Here is a 19,783-nt window from a genome sequence, read left to right on the forward strand (position 1 = left end):
GTAATTCAGTCTTTAACAACTGTTAGAGAAATAGCACTGAGTAATAAGAAAGTTCTTTTGGGTCCGATGTAACATCCTGCAAACATCAGAAGAAAATGACTGTGCCCTGATTATCGTTTACAAAATCAGCAGTCAGTGCAGCAATGCAGCCACATGTTCACAAAAGCATCTCTTTGTTAATCCAGCTTTAGTCTTCACCTTACAGCTGGAACTCCACAAATAACAGAAATGAAAGGATGTGAATTCTGTTACAAGTTACCTGAGTTGTGAATTCATGTATTTTAATCAAACTGCTGTTTACCACAATACAGGTATTGTGCTGTATTCACACATACAGAAACAAGAGGTGAGACAATAAAACAGCCCTGAGATTCTACCTCTCTCTCATTTTCAGCACGGGAGTGAGAAGTGTTGCCATGCTGGATGCTTCTCCCACAGAACGCCGGCGATGGCTCAGGCTCCTGGACAGACTGGTCATCTCCATTCTCTACACACGTTACAGTCTGGCTCTGTGCCTGTGCAGGAGGAGGACTTCCAAACACACCTGAAAGGCATACTGTGTCATGCCCTTACCAAAGTAGTTATTTCATTCAGCAGAACTCAGCAAAAACAAAACAAAACAAAACCAAACACCACAAAGCAAAACGAAATTTATTCCAGAAGACAAAAGCATTGCTGTTGAACCATGAGTGACAATTTCCAGCCAGAGGTAATCTTACCTTATCCCCCCGTGCAGGAGGGATGCCCACATTGGAGGGCAGGCTAGGCAAGAAGCAAAAACCAACCTTCATAAATCTGCTGCCATTCTTTTCTTGATAGAATGGAATACCACAAGCAGAACTTTCAGGTACATCTCTCTTTATTTTCATTTAAACTGGAGACTGTTGAAAATCTAAAATGTTTTAAGGATCTGTTTCTCCTTCTGCCTCCTTACAAAAGTGTACTTTCCACCATTTTAAAAACACGAGATGTGGGAGCTAAGTTAGTTCTCTCCATACCTTTACCAACGATTTCGACCACATCTTCAGGCAGCAGACTGGGTGAAATGGAATCTGGGCTGCTCAGCTGCTGGGAGCTACAGGCCAACACTGCAGATCAGAACACAAAATCACCCACTGCACACCTGGAAGGCTGCTCACCCTGCTGTACATCTCTTATTCTTCCCAAGTATCACCATACACTGACATTCCAGTTTATGACTTCCACGTATTGACTTATTTTCAAGTTACTGACACTCACAGGCTTTAATGAACACCAGCATCCTCAAGATGATGGAAAGCATGTATGAGAAAAGATCTCTGCCTAAAAACAGGAAGGACAACCAACGTTTGTAACGGGAGGTTAAATGTTTTACATCAACTGGTTTCCCTGAAACCCCACTGCAGCAGTTCCTATTAGACGGACTGTAAGTGCAGAAATGGTTCTTACTGGTTCTTAACTAATCCAGCACCACTGCATCATCCAGGCTGGATGTGGCTCTGGGCAGCCTGGGCTGCTGGTTGGCGACCTGCACACAGCAGGGCTTGGAGCTGGATGAGCACTGTGCTCCTGTGCAACCCAGGCTGTTCTAGGATTCCATGATCAAAACTGAAAATGCAGAACTATTTTTCCTATGCAGCACTGAATGTTTCCCACAGCAACCTGCATTTCCTCAGATTCCCCATGGAAGGAGATAGGATATTTTATATGCTTATTTATTAGCCACATTTGATAATTAACCACCACTTGCTTTTGCAATTTAACTTGCATAATCTGAAATTTCTAAGCAGAAAAGATGAATTTAGAAATACATAAAGGTTTGAGTTCCTTGATTTTACCAACAACCAACAGAGTACTTTAGAAACAGAAACTTCCAAAGCTCTTCATGCATTCAGACTGAAAGAAATAATGTTTGGCCTTTTCTCATGATGTCTATTATCTCTGTTAGGACTTAACTGGCACTCGAATGTTAACTAATGCCCAAAAAGCCCAACTATTACAGTAAGAATAAAAACCACACCAAACACCCTGAAATGCATTTTCTAGAAAGCCTCCACAAAGGAGAACTTACACAAATAGCAACGTAGCAAAATTACAAACCTATGGAATGCTTCAGATTTCCTCGTTCCTCCGTATTTTGATTCTTAATTAGAGTCCATGGCATTTCTCTTTGCTTTTGTCCTCAAAGCTCCACACCCACTGCCACAGTACAAGCATTGGCCAACTGCACTAACACCAGAAGTCCCTTTAGCATCAAATGTGAACCACGCAGAAAGAAGAAGCCACGTATGAACAGAACCTTTGAGTGTGCTTCTGGTGTACTACACGTTCTCAAAGCGTTACATTCCCAGAGGCTCCCAGGCTGCTTTTAGCCAATGGTAGGAGAATTCTTGCTTATGAAAGTCTGACAAGGCTCTCAGGCTTCCTTCATCTTTCTCATACAATGTTTGTCATCTACAGATAAACCCAAGTTCCAAATGAACATAATTAATTACAAACATAAGAAATCTTTCCATTACCAGCTGCACTGGGAGACTGCCAGAGAGCTGGAGCTGCTCAACGTGGAGCAGAAGAGGCGGCGGGTTGCAGCCCAGGAGCATCCCATCATGCTGCATCCCGTCCAGCAGCACTGCAGCACCAGCTGCTGGCAGACAGATGGGTTTAGGGCATCAGCTGCTACAACCTGTTCAACTTATTGTGTGTGTTCTACAGCAATATAACCCTAACTTATCTAAGCCTTCTACATCCTCTGCAACCAACCGAGATAGGGTTATATCTCGGTATATAAGTATATATATATACTTATAGGGAGCAGCTCTTCACACAATCACCCACATGTATTACATGGGTCAGACAAATCACCCCAGCTACAGGCACAAGTGATGAGCCATACAAAACTGGGGTGGAAAATAAGTAGAAAAAAGGTAAACATTATAGAGGGATACGTGCACAGGTACGTGTTGCAGTCCTTTGGCTCCTCTCAACTCTAAGTGCATAACAAGTACTGCATTTTCAAGAAAGAGCTCTGTAGATCTGCTGAAAACAGCCTGGAGAACAGCAGCTGTGATGTTGGACCTCAGGAGGGAAGGTAGAAAAAACAGAAGCTACTTCAGAGTATAGAAGATGAAAGGGAGAAGAAAAATATCTTCTGGTGCATCAAAAGTGTATTGCAAAGGAGCACAGTGCTCACCCAGCTCCAATCCCCTGCTGTGTGCAGGTCGCCAACCAGCAGCCCAGGCTGCCCAGAGCCACATCCAGCCTGAAAGTGGCTGCTTGCAGTAATGCTTTCTTAATTCAAATTCTGTGCAGTAAAATAGAAAAAGTAATGGGATTAAGTTACAACAAGGGGAATTTAGGTTTGGTGTGAGGAAAAAAAACTTCAATACAGTGAGAAAAGTTAAATATCAAACTGATTTATAGAAATTCTCCCAGTGTGGAAGTTGGGAGCAGTCAGAGCTCCGACCTGTGAGATGGGCCATGGCCAGGCAGCAGGGGAAGTAAAAGACTTTCAACCAGCCAGCTGCACAGGTATTAGGCTGACCTTATCAGTAAAGGAGAGAGGCAGCCCTTCACAGGAGGTCCAGCACTGTGCATTCCTACGAGCAGATGGCTCAGTGAGCAAAATGAATGTGCTGCTCATCATCTTATGCTGAAGGTGAACTTCTCACAGAAGATCTTTTCACATAAGGAATGCAAAAATCATTAACCACAGTACATACCACTGTGTGTATGCAGTGTTTGCTCTCTGACTTCAGCTGTCACTTGACAAACCTATTTTCTAATTTATCCTGAGAAAAGAGGAAAACAGCTTTATCTCAAATGAGACCTCATTAACCTCAGGAACTGAAAAAAACCTGTCAGTATTGGTTGTGACAAAGACTGATCCATGGGGATGGCTGGGCAAATTCGGGCCTGTAAGATGTCCCCCAGCCTTAATCACACCATGCCTTGTAACCCTGGGGGAAAAATGCAGAGCTGCTGAGGGCTGCGTCAGAGAGACACTGGGAAGAAAGAACGCAGAAGGACTTCAAGAGCACGGCTCCCACTCGTCTTCTCTCTAAGGAAACATCTTCTAACTGAACCAGAATTAATTCAATATACATAATCATAAGCAATTCATTTCTGCCCATGACAGAAATCTGCAGTTACCTGCAGTAGCATCACTTCAATTTCCTACCAGGAAATTAGCTGCTTGCAGCCTTTTGACCCTTCCTACTCTTCTCTGCTGGCATCCAATGAATTTGCAAGCTGCACACTTATGAATTTTGAAATGTACATCCTCACAGGCAGCACTTCCATTAACACAATTTATCCTGACACAGGAAGGAGGAAATCCTTAAGCCTCTCCTTGCCTGCAGTTCCACGGCATAACCTCAACTTGACCACATACTGCCTAGCAATTACCTTGTCTTAATGCTCAAGGAGCACAAATTCATTTGAACAAGCAAGAACATGCAAAGTGAAATCAACTGACTATTCTGTCACGTCGGTGAAGCACAGAATACATTCATAAGCACGGTGGAATACCTGGCCTTGAGTTATGCTCTGCCACATCTGCATCTCTGCTCCTCGCTGAAGAGATGCCTGCAGGCTGTGCTTTATTTCCCAACAGTGGAAAGGTGTCTGACCTGTTACAATACAAAAGACATTTCAGAAATACAATTCTATGCTAGTCAGAGCCTAACTAAATAATATTTTTCAGCAAAGACATCAAGGGATTCTAGTTTTGGCTCCCCAGTGAACCCAGGAGGCAAATATTTCCAGAATACTTCTACAATGAGTAGAAAAACAAAACAAATTCAGTAGAAATAATTTGGTGAGCAGCTCTGTTATGAAGAACAGCATAAGGACAACCCTTAGGGGTCAGCTTTACACTAGGAGCATAAATTCAAAAAGCTAAGGAATTGTTTGGCCTAGAGGATTGATGCTGCTGGTTCCAAACTGGCAAGCAGGGCAAATGACAGGGAACAAATCCACCACCCTGTGGCTACCAAGAATGAGCTGTTTCCAGATCTGTTTCTAGCAGACAGATAATCATCAGGAAAATGCTGTTATCTGCAGCACCATCTTGACAGCCCTTCTTAAAAGTAATGTGCTTGAATATTAAAGATGATTCATTCCAGTGCTCTGCTCTGTTAAACAGCAAAGTACCAACATGTACCAAACTGAAGCACCAAAACGCACACAAATGGAAGACTTGCACCCTTCTGAGATATCACTAATATGAGAATTGTGCTCCCTCTGCTCACGGTGGTTTATTGGTGAATAAACTGATACTTCTAAAAGCAAACACACAGAAGCAGCCAACAGCTTTGCTGCCCAGCTGCCCTTATCTTAGGGTCATACAGTGCCCTTTCCTAATGCAAGCAAGCCTGCATCTGAACTAACTGAAAGTTCTCTGAACATTCCAAGGCTTCTTAAGCCCTTGGGATATAGTTTGTCATGTCTACAAGTTCAGCCTTCCTGCCAGAAGTCATTTCTTTGTTACCAGCTCAGCATTCCAGAACTCTGAATGCTGTAAAACATTAATTTGTGCGTCACACAAAAATGGCAATGGCACGTTGTCCAGGATGTGGACTCAGTCAGAGGCGTTCTGGCCAAAACCTGACTTGGAAGAAGGTCACATGCAGCAGTTTGTGGCCCTGACATTTCAGGTATTCCAGCATTATCACATGTTATTTTAAAAACCAGCAGTACTGCATAAGGAGAGGGCAGGTACACATAGATGAGTTCTGAGACTTCACTGTTGCTGAATCCCCAGCCTCCTTTCACCTCAATAACTTTTCCTGTTTATCTCCTCTTTTCTTTCCTATTCTGTTAAGGTAAAAGGTGTCCTCAGAACAGAGCTAGGAGTGACTTTAATCCTCCTAGGATTATATAGGGCTCCTAGGGCAGAAAAGGAGATTCTGTACTGCAGAATTTGTAAAATTTCTCAAAAGACATTTTCATTTCCTTAAGAACAGTTCATTAAATGGAAGCAACACATGATCTGCAATAATAAGATTCACCTATGTTGTTTTCCTTTCATTGTAGAAAAAAACCAACAACCAGTAAACCCAAAAAACATGCCCATATCCAGGCAAGCAAACTTTAGCCACCCTCTTAACCCACTCTCCCTCTCACTCATTTGTTTCTGCTATGGTTCACATCACTTCTACAACGGGCTGAAATCTTAATAAAATATTTACTGCCACGGCCAATATTTTACCAACTGTGCAGTGTTACTGACTGCACCAAGGGACTCCTTCCAATTAAAAACCGACACAAACTAGAAAATAATTAACCAGCGATGGTAAAAGCAATGTGTTTTTTTTAGGTTGGGAAATAATTCTCAGATAAAAATCAAGTTATTCAGCATAGCAGCCTGCTTGAAAAGATGAATCAGAGATTCCAACCTTGTTAATATTTAACTAACGGCAGCAGGGATTGGGTGAGACTTTCAGAGCAGAGCTGACACCTAAGTTCTACTCACGTTACTCTCCTTCTCCGAGGAGCTGTGGATGCAGGTGAGGTCAGAGACTCCTGGCTGTGAGCTCCACTTTCGCTACAGGAGCTCGGGGAGGAAGCGTGAGAAGGGGAATCTGCAGACAGACTGAGCTTGAGAGCAGAATCAGGGCTGTCAAGTTCTGAAAAGTTACTGCTTAGCTTTGCCCTCTTCTTAGCTGCGCTATTTCGTAGAGATCTGAGTGAACTCTGCATCTAAACGGGATGGGAAAATGAAAAAAGACCGTTTTTAATGACTGTAAAGAAATTATGGCTGTCAATTCAATGGGCACGTGGCACTGAACTCTTCCCTTGCCTGTTCAGCACCTCAAAGTACTTTCAATCATGCATACAGGATGGAAGAAGACTGCAAAGCGAAGCCATTAACTGCTACTGTTCTTAGATTCTAAAGGCAGAATTTGAGACTCAAACAATTTTCTACCAACTGCGACAGAATTAAGAACAAATGCATGGAGAAAGACCACACACAACACAACCATCCACAGGACCAATGCTTCTCATGTAATTAGCACTGCTTCTGACGAGGTGGACACAGCTGCACCACCTCTGGAAGCAATCCGTCACAGCTCTGTGGCATCTGACTATGTTCCAGACTGGAGCAGAGCATTCAGTACCCCTCAGACACCACAGAGGCAGCATTAGGATCCCTCACCAGCAGCAGGCAGTGTTAGGGATAGGCACAAGCCCCCCCAAACAGAGCAGAAGCCTGATGTCCAGCACATCAATGCTGTGTGAAACAGATGCAGTGGCATCATGCTCATCCGGCTTCACACCAGTTTCTCACACTTATATAATGAAAAACAACTGAATTCCAAGAGAGCTGGGGAGTGCTGAGTACCACAGACAGCCTGCTCAGTGGACTTGGGAGGCTAAGGAAGCTCAGAGCCCAAAGAACCTTCATCAATGAAGTTATTAGTGATTTGGGGCCCTTACCTCTAACTAAAGAAAGTACTATTTTAAAGCTGATGTGAAATTTACACTAAAGCCTAAATACCAAAAGAATTTGGACCAAGGGTTGCTGTTCTGCTTCAGTGCCACAATAACTGCAAACATCATGACTTCAGTGCTGAGAAAAAAAAGTGAAATCAAGATGCCTAGAAGAAACACAGCGAGTGTACTTCAGAATCTGCATTCACTGCTTTACCTAGCTTCTGCTGGACACCCAATGGTACCTCACTGCAGGTCTGCTGCACTGATGACAGTGCCAAACAGTCTGAGTCAGAAACGCGTGTTAGTTTCTGGCTTATAATCTATCAGTTGGAAAAGCGTGTTGAATGACACATAAACAAACCTCTTCTTGGTCCACCTCCTCGTCATCGACACTCAGCTCTGACAGATCAGCTGCAAGCTTCCTGCCCGCTTCATTCATCCACGCATCCTCGCACTGCTCGGCTCTCCCCTGTGCCCTGCTGGGCAGGGGGCTGGCGAGGTGTGGGATGGGGGGCACAGGCCTGCTGTTCCCAGCCAGCCCCCGGCGGGATGCTGGGTGTCTCACCAAGGTGGGCTTCAGCTGCAGAGGAGAATGCTTCTCCTGCAAGTTCTGCCCTGGATAAGACAGAGCCAGGTGTCAGTCCTTGGGAGAGATGGCACGGACACAGCGCTGCAATCTGACGTGGGAAAGCTACTTTTGAAACGAGAGGAGTTCTATCGTTTGAAACACGCTGATGCACCGGGCTGCACTCACTATTATAAACACATTTCAAGAAGATCCAGTCAGGCTGAGTGCCAGCAAATGTTTGTCATTCAAATCAACAGGAGAAAAAGACTGGTGCCTTAAGAAATTCTACTGTAAGTGGCTGCAACAACAATAAAGTTATCCTGAAGAAACACAGTGAAGTAAAATGTTGGCAATACGCAGAAAATCATCAAGAGATAAACACACACCTTCAAGATAAAAAGTTTTCCGCATTCAAAGGACAGATGGCTTCCAAAGAATTAATTCAGAAACCTTCTGAATTTTATCTTCGTTGAGACTCAAATTTCTGCACATATGTAGAACAGACTTCTTCAAATCAGTGCAAAATTGTAAGTGGAAACTGTGATTTTGCTTAAAGAAAGTACGCTTCATGAGTGGGGGGAGGGGGCATCAATTTAAGCTCAACAGATACTGAAGTCATTTTAATCTACAAGAAGACTGTCTTTACCAACTACACTCAAAAGAAATTTGGTAAATTGGTTACATAATTGTAACTAAATAAGCTTAAAATTATTTCTGGTTAACATGATGTATGCATGAGGTCTCTAAAGACAGAAACCAGAGCACAAAGAGGAGCCTCTGCCATTAGCTGTCAGTATAAATTGGGATGAAATAAATACAGATTCCACTCACTGAAGAGGTGTTTATTGGAAACAGAACTTAAAGAGTTTTTCTAAATGCTGGAAATCTGACATGCAGGCTCCCAGCTGCAAATAAAGAAGTGAAAAGGCAAAATGCAATGAGCAGAACTTTCTTGTACGTGTATCATTTGGGGCATTAGAAGTAACGAGACGTTCCTTAAGAGTGCTAGATTTTGGGGTCTGATTTTATCGCAGTCTGATGGTAAGCCTTCTGCTGATAACACCACCAATAAGAAAAGAGCCATTGCATGTTATCTTCTACCCCATATATGTAAAGACAAAAGAAATGAAACACGTCAGTATTTAAAACTACCGATACACAAAGATGACACTTTTAAAAAGAAGCCCCCAGTGGGATGAGCAGAGCACAGCAGCTGCAGCACTCCTACAGCCAGAGCACTGCATGACTCCCCACCTATCTGGCACTGCTAGTTTTTAACTGCTCCTTGCAGTCACTTTAAAAGCCAATGTGAAATCAGTTCTCAGTATACTAAGAACACTCCTACCTGCACTGTCTCTTGGCTTTTGAGAACTTGGCTTGTGCAGCCCTTCAAAGCTTTTAAGAGGCCAGGAGTTTGAGAAGCTCATGGTGTTATGCTGTGACTTCTTTGGGGACTCAGCTGGAGAGGAGAGGTGCTTGGGGCTGCTCCCAGGGGATGTCAGAGGGTAGGATGGCAGGATGAAGGCCCCCTGGTTTGCAGCAGTACCTTGCGAGGACGACGTGTGTTCTGCTGGGCTGCAAACACCTCGCTGGGTCTTGCTGGAAAAATTCAGGCTGGCACAAACTGAGCAAAGTAAAAGAGCACTATTTGTGGTAATTACCCTCTTTGACAGCCATTAAAATAATAATTTGTAAGGAAATAAAGCACTCTCTGCAAGTCAAAACTAAAGGTCGGCACTTCACTCAACTGATTACAGGCAGATCAGCTGACTTCAATTGGCAAACTGTGTTCTCCCTCACAACATCCATTCCCTCGCTGCATTTGGTCAACCAAGCCTGAGCCTAAGCTGTCTTGCAGGCATGTCTATAAAGAATTACATTTCAAAGAGAAGAATCATTCAAGCAGATGGAACACAGCTCTGTTGTTTGCTGTTCTGTATTTCAAGTCTGCATTGCATAACACTGACAGACAACTTTCAAGCTTCAGTGATGCAAGAATACAAATACAGCACAAACGTTTTAAGTGATACTTCCCTAAAAACCATTCAAATACTATTTTCTCCTAGAAACCAGTAGGTCAAAAATGGAAAGATTCTGAATAGGGATAGAACAATTATCATAGTTTTTATTTCCTCAGCCAGCACAGAGAGAGACACTTTCCAAGTAACACACACTGCCTTACAGCACAGCTAAAATCCAAATACCTTTGTCTTGCTGGCAGTTATTTAATCCCAAAAACTGTAAAGCAGAGTCCACACTACCACTCTTCCCACGTGTCTGTGTGTGTCCAAGCGCTCCACATTTCCCTGAAGTATGTGGCTGATGAGAGCCCACAGCACCTTTCAAAAGGAGAGCACAATGAATGAGACTTCACATACACTGTTTAAAAAAATGTATGTAATATTTAATAGCAAATTAAGACACCGATTTTGTAAAAAGTAACTGGTCTCTACGTGATAAATACAAGAGTTTCTAAGCGACTCCTAATCCTGTTCATAGGCACAAGCTAGAGAGATGCCTGGCCGCTCTCCCAGGGCAGCCCTCCAACTCTGAGAGCGAGGGGGGCTCATAGAAAAACCCACGACAGAACAATCAGCTCTTTATATGTATATATATATATATATATGACAATAGAACACAGCACCTCAAAACCCCAAAACACAGCGAGTTTCTTTACAGCAATACCACTCTCAGCATAACTGTGAGCAGAACTCTGCGTTCCACACATCAGCGCTCCTCAAAGAACGCAGAGCACAAAACCACTGCCAAGGGAAGAGAACAAGGCAGGCTTGGTCTTGCCCAGCCTCTTCGTGTGCTTCTTGGCTACCAAATACAAACCACTAAGCCGACACTGCTAGCATAAATTAAGTGCAGTCCTACACCTAAGATATTTTATGGAACTGGTTTTCGAAAACATGACATTTTTCATCCTTTAAACAATCTTTCAAGCTCCCTCTTCAGACAGCTTGCTACCCCAGCTGTTCATACAAGTTAAAAAAAGAAAAAAGGAGACAACACACAAATCTAGATGAGATGTGAACTTAACTGGACTTCTGAAGAGCCCATCACTCGCAAATATGACCCCCCCAACATGTTGTCCAGTTTGTGGTTTAGTATTTCACATCCTGCAGTCACTACCACCTGATTCTTGGTAGGTGCTGTTCTAGCCAACCACGTATTTCTGCTCGTAACATCTTGTGCCTCCTTTATCTGCAATTCAAATTGGATTTCACAGTGTAAAGAAGCTCTGGCTGCATGACTGCTGCCATTCTGCAGGTCACTTCTTCCTCCCTTTGGAGAGGAGCAGGAAGATGCATTTCTCAGGGATCTCCTGAGCCCACTTGTTAGTACATCTGCTCACATAAGCACACTGTTTGAACTCACTGCGAAGTAACGTGGCACTATTTGCAGAAAGGACAGACCCATAAGCTCTGATGGAGCTACTGAATGTGGCGGACATGTGTGCGTGCAGCAGGGCTGGAGAGCAGGGGCAGGTGCTGAGATGGTGTGAGTGCCCCGGGTCAAAGGGCTGTGCAGATGGCTCTGGCTGCAGGCATCGCCCGGTGCCTGTTCTCAGCTCTGTGCTGTGCATGACACCCCAGAGCAAAACCAACAGCTGCAGGCAATAAGCCATCCTCATAAAGCTGTACGTTTCTGTTCATATAAACCTGTTTGCAAATGGCAGATCAGACATGTACTCAGAATCACCGAATTGTAGGGGTTGGAAGGGACCTCCAGAGATCATCGAGTCCAACCCCCTGCCAAAGCAGGTTCCCTACAGCAGGTCACACAGGACTCATGCTGGTACTCACCGGCACAAAGTGAAGAATGCTCAGAACTGAAATCTACGCTATTCTGAAATAAATCTCTTGACGGTTTTCTTCTACTGAAAAGTAACTCATCGCTGCCCGGCGCTCCTTGGGAGGGCTGCAGCTTTGGAGAATGGAGAAAATCTCCGGGTGAAGAGAACTGCAGGAGAAAGGAACACAAAGAAACAAAGGTGCACATGAACAGAGCGCTCTCTCACGGTGCTGCACGCCGTCCACGAGCCCCCAGTGCCCCCTCACCTGCCAGCACAGCGCTGGAGCTCCTCTGCTAACCACAAGCAGTGGAGCTGCAGCCACAAAGCACTCCGACCCGCCTGCCCAGCTACTCCCAGATTGCCAATACTGGAGGAATCCCACCTAGGAGAACAGAGCTGTGGGTTTCCCATTTTCACTCCCACAGGTTGACATCGAATGTTCAAGAAAAAAATGGAAATAAAAAGTTGCGCTCTTCATCATTTTTAAGAATTAAATATTGTTATGATTTCTGTACATTCAATCTTTAACCAGACAGTGGCTATTTGAGCTGTGAAAACAGCACGCTTCAGATGGAGCACAAAAGCTGTGCGTTGCACTATCAGCACCCTGCAATGAGAACCAGCTGCAGGAACCACGTGCTCACCAATGGAAAGGGGCCCCCAGGTCCTCTCAAGGCACGGATTCCCAACACAAGAGGCATTTATACAAGTCAAAAGAAACAAAATCTCCAAGCCCTATAAAGACACTCCTCGTGGAAAACTGAACTCATGCCTTTACATCCCTCAGGCCTAAATCTGCTTTCCGTGGCCATGCTCCTCCCTTACAAGGCACAAAGTAACTCACACACATCCCTGCTGGCAACGACTACAGAAGGAAAGCAGACATTTGGCTGCAGCCCCATGTGGGAGCTGGGCTGCTCAGACAGGGCAAAATCTCATCTGAAACTTTCCAAGCAAAGCCACCGCAATGCTCAAAAGTTGGAAACTGGATATAAAATCTTCCTCCCCTGAAATACAGTTTCAGTGCAGGACTGTGCTTTTTAATTGGGTTTCAGAGATCAGATTCTCGATTAAAATGGTTCACTGCCTAAAAGTTTGGTTTAAAGCTGGCAACTAGGGAAAACTTAAGAAGCTGAGGTACAAAGAGATCAGTCCAGATCCCCTTCTTAAAGGCAGACTGCAGAAGCCCAGAAGGCACTGGTAAGACTGGAGCAGGGAACATGAAGCTTTGGGAAGAAAAAGAAAGAGATTCTGGTGACGAGATGCAGTCTGAGGACAATCCTTCAGTCACTGTGATGGCAGCATCCTGAGGATGCTGGTTTTACTTTAACATGAGAGACAGCAGCCAAGTGTGCTGAGAAACCTGCTTCAGGTTATTAGAAGTGAGGACAAAAGAGAATTCAGCATGCAGAATTACAGAATCACTCCAGTTAGAAAAAACCTCCAAGATCATCAGGTCCAATTCCCACTCCTGCAAACAAGCCATTAGAAAACAGCATTTTAATCCATCAGCCTGGACACAGGGGCATTACTTGCACAAAGTACTAACACCTTTCCATGCACACAAGCCAATGTACGCAGAAAGAACAAACGACATGATGCTGAAATGACTGTACAGCTTTGCTCAGGTGCTTCAATTCCAGCTGCAGGAATAAAAGCTGTCTGCTTTCTTGTACGCAGACTGTAATTACAGGGGCATGCAGGGTAGTGGCAAATAAAGCAAACCTAAGGCCACCGGAGTTTTCATTGCAACAGATCTCAGAGAAGGGAACTCTCAGAGCTTTCATTCTGATTTCATTCCCAGCACAGCAGAGCCTTGGTAGCCATGCAGCAGAAGTCAGAGCGCTGCTGAGCAGCCCAGGGGCACACTGCTGCCACAGCCCCTGCATGCACAGCAACTGCGTGGGGCCACCAGCAACACCCACCTGGGGAAACATCCAGCACAGCACAAGTGGATCATGACAGTTCCCCAAAGTACTCTTCCATCACCCTTGAAAAACCACGGCTCATCTCCCTGGGTCTGACACCTCCAACAAGGAATCCCACACACACTGTCAAACCGTGAAGTTATGTGAGCACAGCCCAAGTGCACCGTGCAACTCGGTTCAGAGCTTCAGGAGAGCGTTCCACTGCTGTTGCTGCTGCAGCCAGGGGCACAGCTTCCAGCAGCACGTATGTTTTGTAGGGGAAGGCAGAAAATAACATTTATCTTATTATCTAGGCACGCTGTGCATTCCACACAGCACACCCAGGGACACCTGGCTACCAACATCCATGGGGAGACACAACAGCATCTGTTGTACCTTCAGGAGGGCAAAAGCATTTGGTTTTTTGACAAGTGCTTTTGTGCCCCAAATTGCAATGTTTCTGTTCTGATAGCTTGCTTAAATTGGAGTTAAAAAAGATTACAGTTAAAAAGGGAACAGGGGAATTCATTGCCACAGCAATGTTCTTCAGCTCATTCACATGACATGGACAAACCAGGACACTGTATGAGAAGGTAACACGTTTGGTTACAGCAGGCCAACTTCAGTTAGTTAAAGGCAGCTCCCAAAGGATTCACAGACCACGTTGAGTCCCACAGAAAAGAGCACAAACATTTCCTTTGGAACGGTCTGGTTTCAATCTGATGGAAGCTACTTATTCTCTCCTAAGGAACTGGAGCAGACAACGCATCAGTGCAGAAAAAGAATACTGACTTCAGCAAATTCACACTCTTTCTCCATTGAATTCACAGATAATACTGAACATCACAAGGCCAGCCCTGCCTGCGCAGGGTTAGAAACGAGCAGGACCCTGCTGAAGTACAAAGGAAAAGAACTCATGTGATTACACACTTGATTACCAGCTCATGAAAGCATTCCACTGGTGCTGCCACAAGGCTGCAGCATCCCAGCACGCTCTTCCCCATGAATGCAGTGGGGCCAGCACTGCCACCTGCACACAGGGCACTCAGTGCTGCGTCCAGGCAGGTATGTGCAGCTGCCAGCAGGAAACACAGACAACTGTGCTTCATGTGATGAAGCCAGGCCTTGCTCTCAGAAAGAGAAATGGGAAGCTGGGGTTGTGCGAGCAGCTATTAAGCAGTAAGCCTTACATTCTGACATGCAATGCGCTGAGCTGTGAAATCAGGCAATTGAATCACAGGACGCTCACTGTCAGAAATAACAAGAGCTATGGATTAAACAAGGCTGGCATCCATGTTTCATTGAATGCCTTTTTAACAGCTGCGTGCAATTTCCCCCAGGAACGCCACGCTCTGTCAGCACAGGCAGGGCACAGCACAGCCCTGCTGCCAGCCCTTGGCACAGCCACCGGTGCTCAACAGGTGGGGTTGTGTTGGTAGCAGCTCTCAGGCACACTGTCTGTCTGAATACCACCAGCATCACCGACTGCTCTGGGTTGACAGATGGGTACCACACAGACTTGCTTTCAAAGCTCCTTGGAGGTTACAGAGCAGCATTCCATCAGCAAACCAATTAACATCACTGGCAGGCTGCGAAGCCCTGGAGGCAGCGTGCTTTATCTTCCCCACACTGCCAGCACCCATTAACCCACCCACTAACCTCACCCCTTATCTGATCAGCACAGTCTAGACATGGCCTTGGACCATTGCTGTGCAACGTGACCCTACAAATAGCAGCAAAAAAAAAAAAAAAAGAACAATTGTAAAGACTCATTTCATGCATCCTTTCAGACCCCAAAAGTTAATTTTTAAACAAACTCATCTCAAAGGAATGCTTGTTTGAATTAATAATTAATTTTTTACATTTACAGAAACAAGTCAACTATGCAAATGTCATGCATGATATATCTTAGTCAAAGAGGGCAGCTATGAAGAGAGGCAGGGCTGCCCTTCTTTCTCCTCACTGTTAATGCCCCAAGGTAAAGGACTTTATTTAATTAAGTACTTTATGACAATCTCTTCCAGTTGTCAAGGGACGACTTCAGTACAGGAAGAACTGCCCAAGTTCAATAGTCCCCATTCCAATAGTTCCAACTCTGACACCTCAGAGTTAGTGATCTCCTTTCTACCAACTTCAATATGTAAGAAAACAAAATGGAAGTGACAAACGAACAGACCGAGTCAGAAAGCAGAAGGAAGAGACATGAACACAGGCTCTGGGCAGCCTGGGCTGCTGGTTGGCGACCTGCACACAGCAGGGGGTTGGAACTGGATGAGCACTGTGCTCCTTTGCAACCCAGGCCATTCTATGGTTCTATGATTCTAACAAAGAGCATCTGCAGGAGGTGCAGGATGACTTAGAAAAAGTCATTAGATGCAAAAAAAATTACTTCTTACTAAAAAGCAATAAGCACAGAACAAGACAAACAGTATTTCTCCCTGTAGAAGTATTTTTGTTGCCACCTACAGTACACCACAGCAGCGAAAGCAAAGCGAGAGTGGTTAACTTCACAGCTTGAGGCCCCTGTTCAAAATTATGCTTTTACCAAATAAAGGCTGAAACTCATTCAGGTCTAATTCTGCAAAAATAGGTGGCAGAAATATATTTGGCATGAGACGCAAAGACATAAAAATAGAGATGATTCCAAAAGGAAAGTGGTAATTTTAGGCTTTAGTACTTGCATGAACTGAAGAAGTCGCCAAGGAGGAAAGAAAAAAAATTATAATTGCCAGAAGATCTGCAGGCACACAGACAAGTTTGTGCCAAGCGGTTGCCAGAGGAAGGAAACGGATCTACAGACCCTTCTGTTTTCTCCCATAGGTGCTCTGTGGAGGAGGGAACCCACCTCTCCCAGCCCATAGCGTCTGGGATCGCCCACCTTGGAGAGCTGGGCAACAACCCCCAGGCACACACAGATGGCATTTGCATCCACAATTTTCACACTACACCTATAAAGCTGCACAGAGTATAAAAGGCTTTCTTGTAGCAGTGCCAAGGATGCTGCCTACTGAAAGGAGTACATCAGCGCCCCGACTTGCAGCCACAAAGATGTGGTTGCCTCCCCAGGTTACATTTCAGTCCACACCACTCCGAAATGCATTTTACACACACAACAAAAAAGAAAGCAGGAATTAATTGTTTGCCTCCCTCCTTCCAGAGGTCGAAACTTTGGGCACTTTTCCCCATTTACAGAGGGAAATCAAACCACATGAGCAAAAATGTTAAACAAAAAAGCCAGCAGCACCTCCCCTGGGCCCAGCCGTGAGCTTGGGCAGGAGCCCTTCACCACTGCAAGCCACAGCCGGGAGGGCAGCCACGTGTTTTGCGTCTATGTGAATGCAGGCAGACACATCAACTCCCTGCAGACTTTTGCAGTGCAACAATGTTAGCTCACATTCCTTTTTAAAGGACTTTATTAAAACCCAACCTGCACAAAGTAGCTTTGCCTATCGTTATTCCTGATCTCACTCAGCACAGGAACCAGCTACAAAGCAAGTATTAACTAAATTCTGGATCACAGGGTCATAGAATTGCTCAGGTTGGAAAAGACCTTAAGGATCATTGAGTCCATCCACAGCCCAACCATCCTACCCCAACTCTAACAGCCCACCCCTAAACCACAGCCCTGAGCACCACATCCAAACGGTTTTTAAGCACATTCAGGGATGGCAACTCAACCACCTCCCTTGGCAGCCCATGGCAGTGCTTCACAGCCCTTTCTGCAAAGAAGTGCTACCTGAGTACCTAAATATGGTAGCAAAAAAATCTATAGTCATACAGTTTCCTATTTTCTGAAAGCCACTCGCTTATTAGTAGAGTTCAGGTAATTCTGGAGTAACTCATTCACTGAGGATCAAGTAATGCTACGTTAAACCCATCCAGCACACACTGCAGGTCTCGTGGTACCAAAATCAGCTGTCACACACAGAACTGCAGAAGTAAAAGGGACCTGAACAATTCTTCAGAGGTTCCTTCCACTTGCAGACATCAGTATAATCACTGAACTCTACAACCAAAACGCAGGTCAAGCAGAATCATTATTTCAGCCTCACCTACGTTCCTCCTGGTCAGATCACTATCAGGAACACGGGCCATTTTCACACACAGCAACCCACAGACTTGGTTAGAGGTGCACTGCCCAAAAGCACTGGCTTCAGCCACGTGCTGGAGCTCTGCCTCCAAGGCCTGAACTGAAACCATTTGTCAGTTTTCTTCCGAACAGCCCCAGTATTCAGCATCCATCAGGTGTTCTCAGGGACACAAGCAGGAGCTCCCTAAGCTTCTGTGAGTCACAATCAGGGTCACCAGGGCAGGATGTCGGAAGCGCCCAGCGAGCACAGCATGTTTCAGCAGTGAGGTTTTCTATGCACGCTAAGTTGTCTGTTTTGTCCCAGCGTTAAATCGGACGTTTGGAGCATTCAGATTGGGTCTGCCAGGTCAACACACAGAGAACCTCACACACATCAGCAGCACAAGCCGTGCCTCAGAAATCACAGAATCACAGAACAGCCCGGGTTGGAAGGGACCTCAAGGATCATGAAGCTCCAACAGGCAGGGCCACCAACCTCCCCATTTCACAGCAGCCCAGGCTGCCCAGGGCCCCATCCAACCTGGCCTTCAACACCTCCAGGGATGGACGGGGCATCGCAGCCTCTCTGGGCAGCTGTTGCAGCACCTCACCACTCTCACAGCACACAACTTCCCCCTGACATCCAACCTCCATCTGGCCTCCCTCAGCTTCAAACCATTTCCCCTTGTCCTGCTGTTATCCACCCTTTCCAAGAGCTGACTCCCCTCCTGTTTTAGGCTCCCTTTAGGTATTGAAATGCTGCACTGAGCTCACCCCGCAGAAACACCTGTCACTTCACAAACCTCTGGAAACTTTCTCATCCTCTCACAGTATTTCCCCTCGGAAAAAGCAGCCCGGCGGCCCGGCGGCACGTACCTGCTCCACGCCCTCGGCGGAAGGCACCACGTCTCCCGCTCCGCCTTCCCCGTCTCTGCCGCGCTCTGCTTCCCAGGGCAGTTTGTTCTTCCCTCTCCCGGCACTCAGGATTCTCCGCGCCGTCCCGCCGGTCGAGCCGGAGCTCCGCGCGGCGTCCCCAGGCTGCGGCCCGCAGCTCCTCGCGCTCCGCGCCCCGCCGCCCGCCAGCAGCCACTCGACGTCGGCCCCGCGCGGCGCCCCGCAGCCCCGGGCGCTCGAAGGCAGCGGCACCGCGTACTGCACGCAGCCGCGCTCCCCCAGCCTCGGCAGGCTCTTCCTGGCCAGCCTGGCCCGCACCGCGCGCATCGCCCGGTCCCCGTCGTCCCGCGGCTCCGCCGCGCGCACCGCCTCGAACAGGAGGCCGCTCTCCCCGGGCCCGGCGGCCGACGCCAACAGGGCGAACGCCTCCAAGGCCGCGTGCCGCACTCTGCGCTCGCCGTCCAGCAGCGCCGGGGCGAGGCCGAGGGCCAGGCTGCCCGGGTCCAGCTCCCCGGGGTGGGCGAGCAGCGCGGCGACGCAGGCGACCAGCACCTCCTCGCGCACGCGGGCGTCGCGGTGCCGCAGCAGCTCCCGGCGCAGCAGCAGCTCCAGCACGCGCCGCGGCCCGGCCGCCTCCATCAGCTGCCGCAGTAGCCGGTGGCAGCGCCGGCGCAGGGCCGCCCGCGGGTCGCCCAGCGCTTTGGCCGCGGCCGCCACCAGCGGACCCAGAAAGGCGCTCAGCCGGCCGCCCAGGCGCAGGGCCAGCAGCTGCGCGGCCTCCAGGGCGCCCAGGGCCACCGCCGAGTCGGCATCGTCCAGCAGCGCGCACAGCAGCCCCAGCAGTCCTAGCAGCGCCGTGCCGGGCGCCGCGGCCGCCGCGGCCGGGCCGAGGGCCGCCAGCAGCCGCTGCAGCTCCTCCACCGCCCGCGCGCGGTCGCGGCAATCCTCCTGGTCCAGCAGCCGGCCGCGCAGCTCGGCCGGGAGCAGCCCGAGGTCCGACCGTTCCGCGGGGCCCCCGCCGTTCTCCGGCTCCTCGGAGCCTCCCGGCCGCCGGGCCTCGCCGCGGGACGGCTCCCCGGGCGACGGACCTCCGCGCCGACTTCCGCGCGGCCGCTCCGGGCCGTCCCCCG

At 47.3% G+C, this 19,783-nt stretch overlaps 1 protein-coding gene across 1 annotated transcript in view; it reads right to left on the minus strand.

Annotated features, from left to right (window-relative positions):
* The window catches only part of TOGARAM1 (TOG array regulator of axonemal microtubules 1), a 34,293-nt gene that overhangs the window by 13,157 nt on the left and 1,353 nt on the right, over window positions 1-19,783 (minus strand). The window contains exons 2-10 of the mRNA XM_042869678.1: window positions 18,636-19,766; window positions 11,794-11,950; window positions 10,186-10,320; window positions 9,327-9,605; window positions 7,775-8,028; window positions 6,452-6,678; window positions 4,507-4,607; window positions 999-1,088; window positions 378-544 (exon numbers count right to left, since the gene is read on the minus strand). Of these exons, the coding sequence (XP_042725612.1) occupies window positions 378-544; window positions 999-1,088; window positions 4,507-4,607; window positions 6,452-6,678; window positions 7,775-8,028; window positions 9,327-9,605; window positions 10,186-10,320; window positions 11,794-11,950; window positions 18,636-19,766 (2,541 nt within the window). The remainder of the gene's footprint in view (window positions 1-377; window positions 545-998; window positions 1,089-4,506; window positions 4,608-6,451; window positions 6,679-7,774; window positions 8,029-9,326; window positions 9,606-10,185; window positions 10,321-11,793; window positions 11,951-18,635; window positions 19,767-19,783) is intronic.

Source organism: Lagopus leucura, unplaced genomic scaffold (genome assembly GCF_019238085.1).
Source record: "Lagopus leucura isolate 7727_CA_CO unplaced genomic scaffold, USGS_WTPT01 Super-Scaffold_1, whole genome shotgun sequence".
Lineage (NCBI taxonomy): Eukaryota > Metazoa > Chordata > Aves > Galliformes > Phasianidae > Lagopus > Lagopus leucura.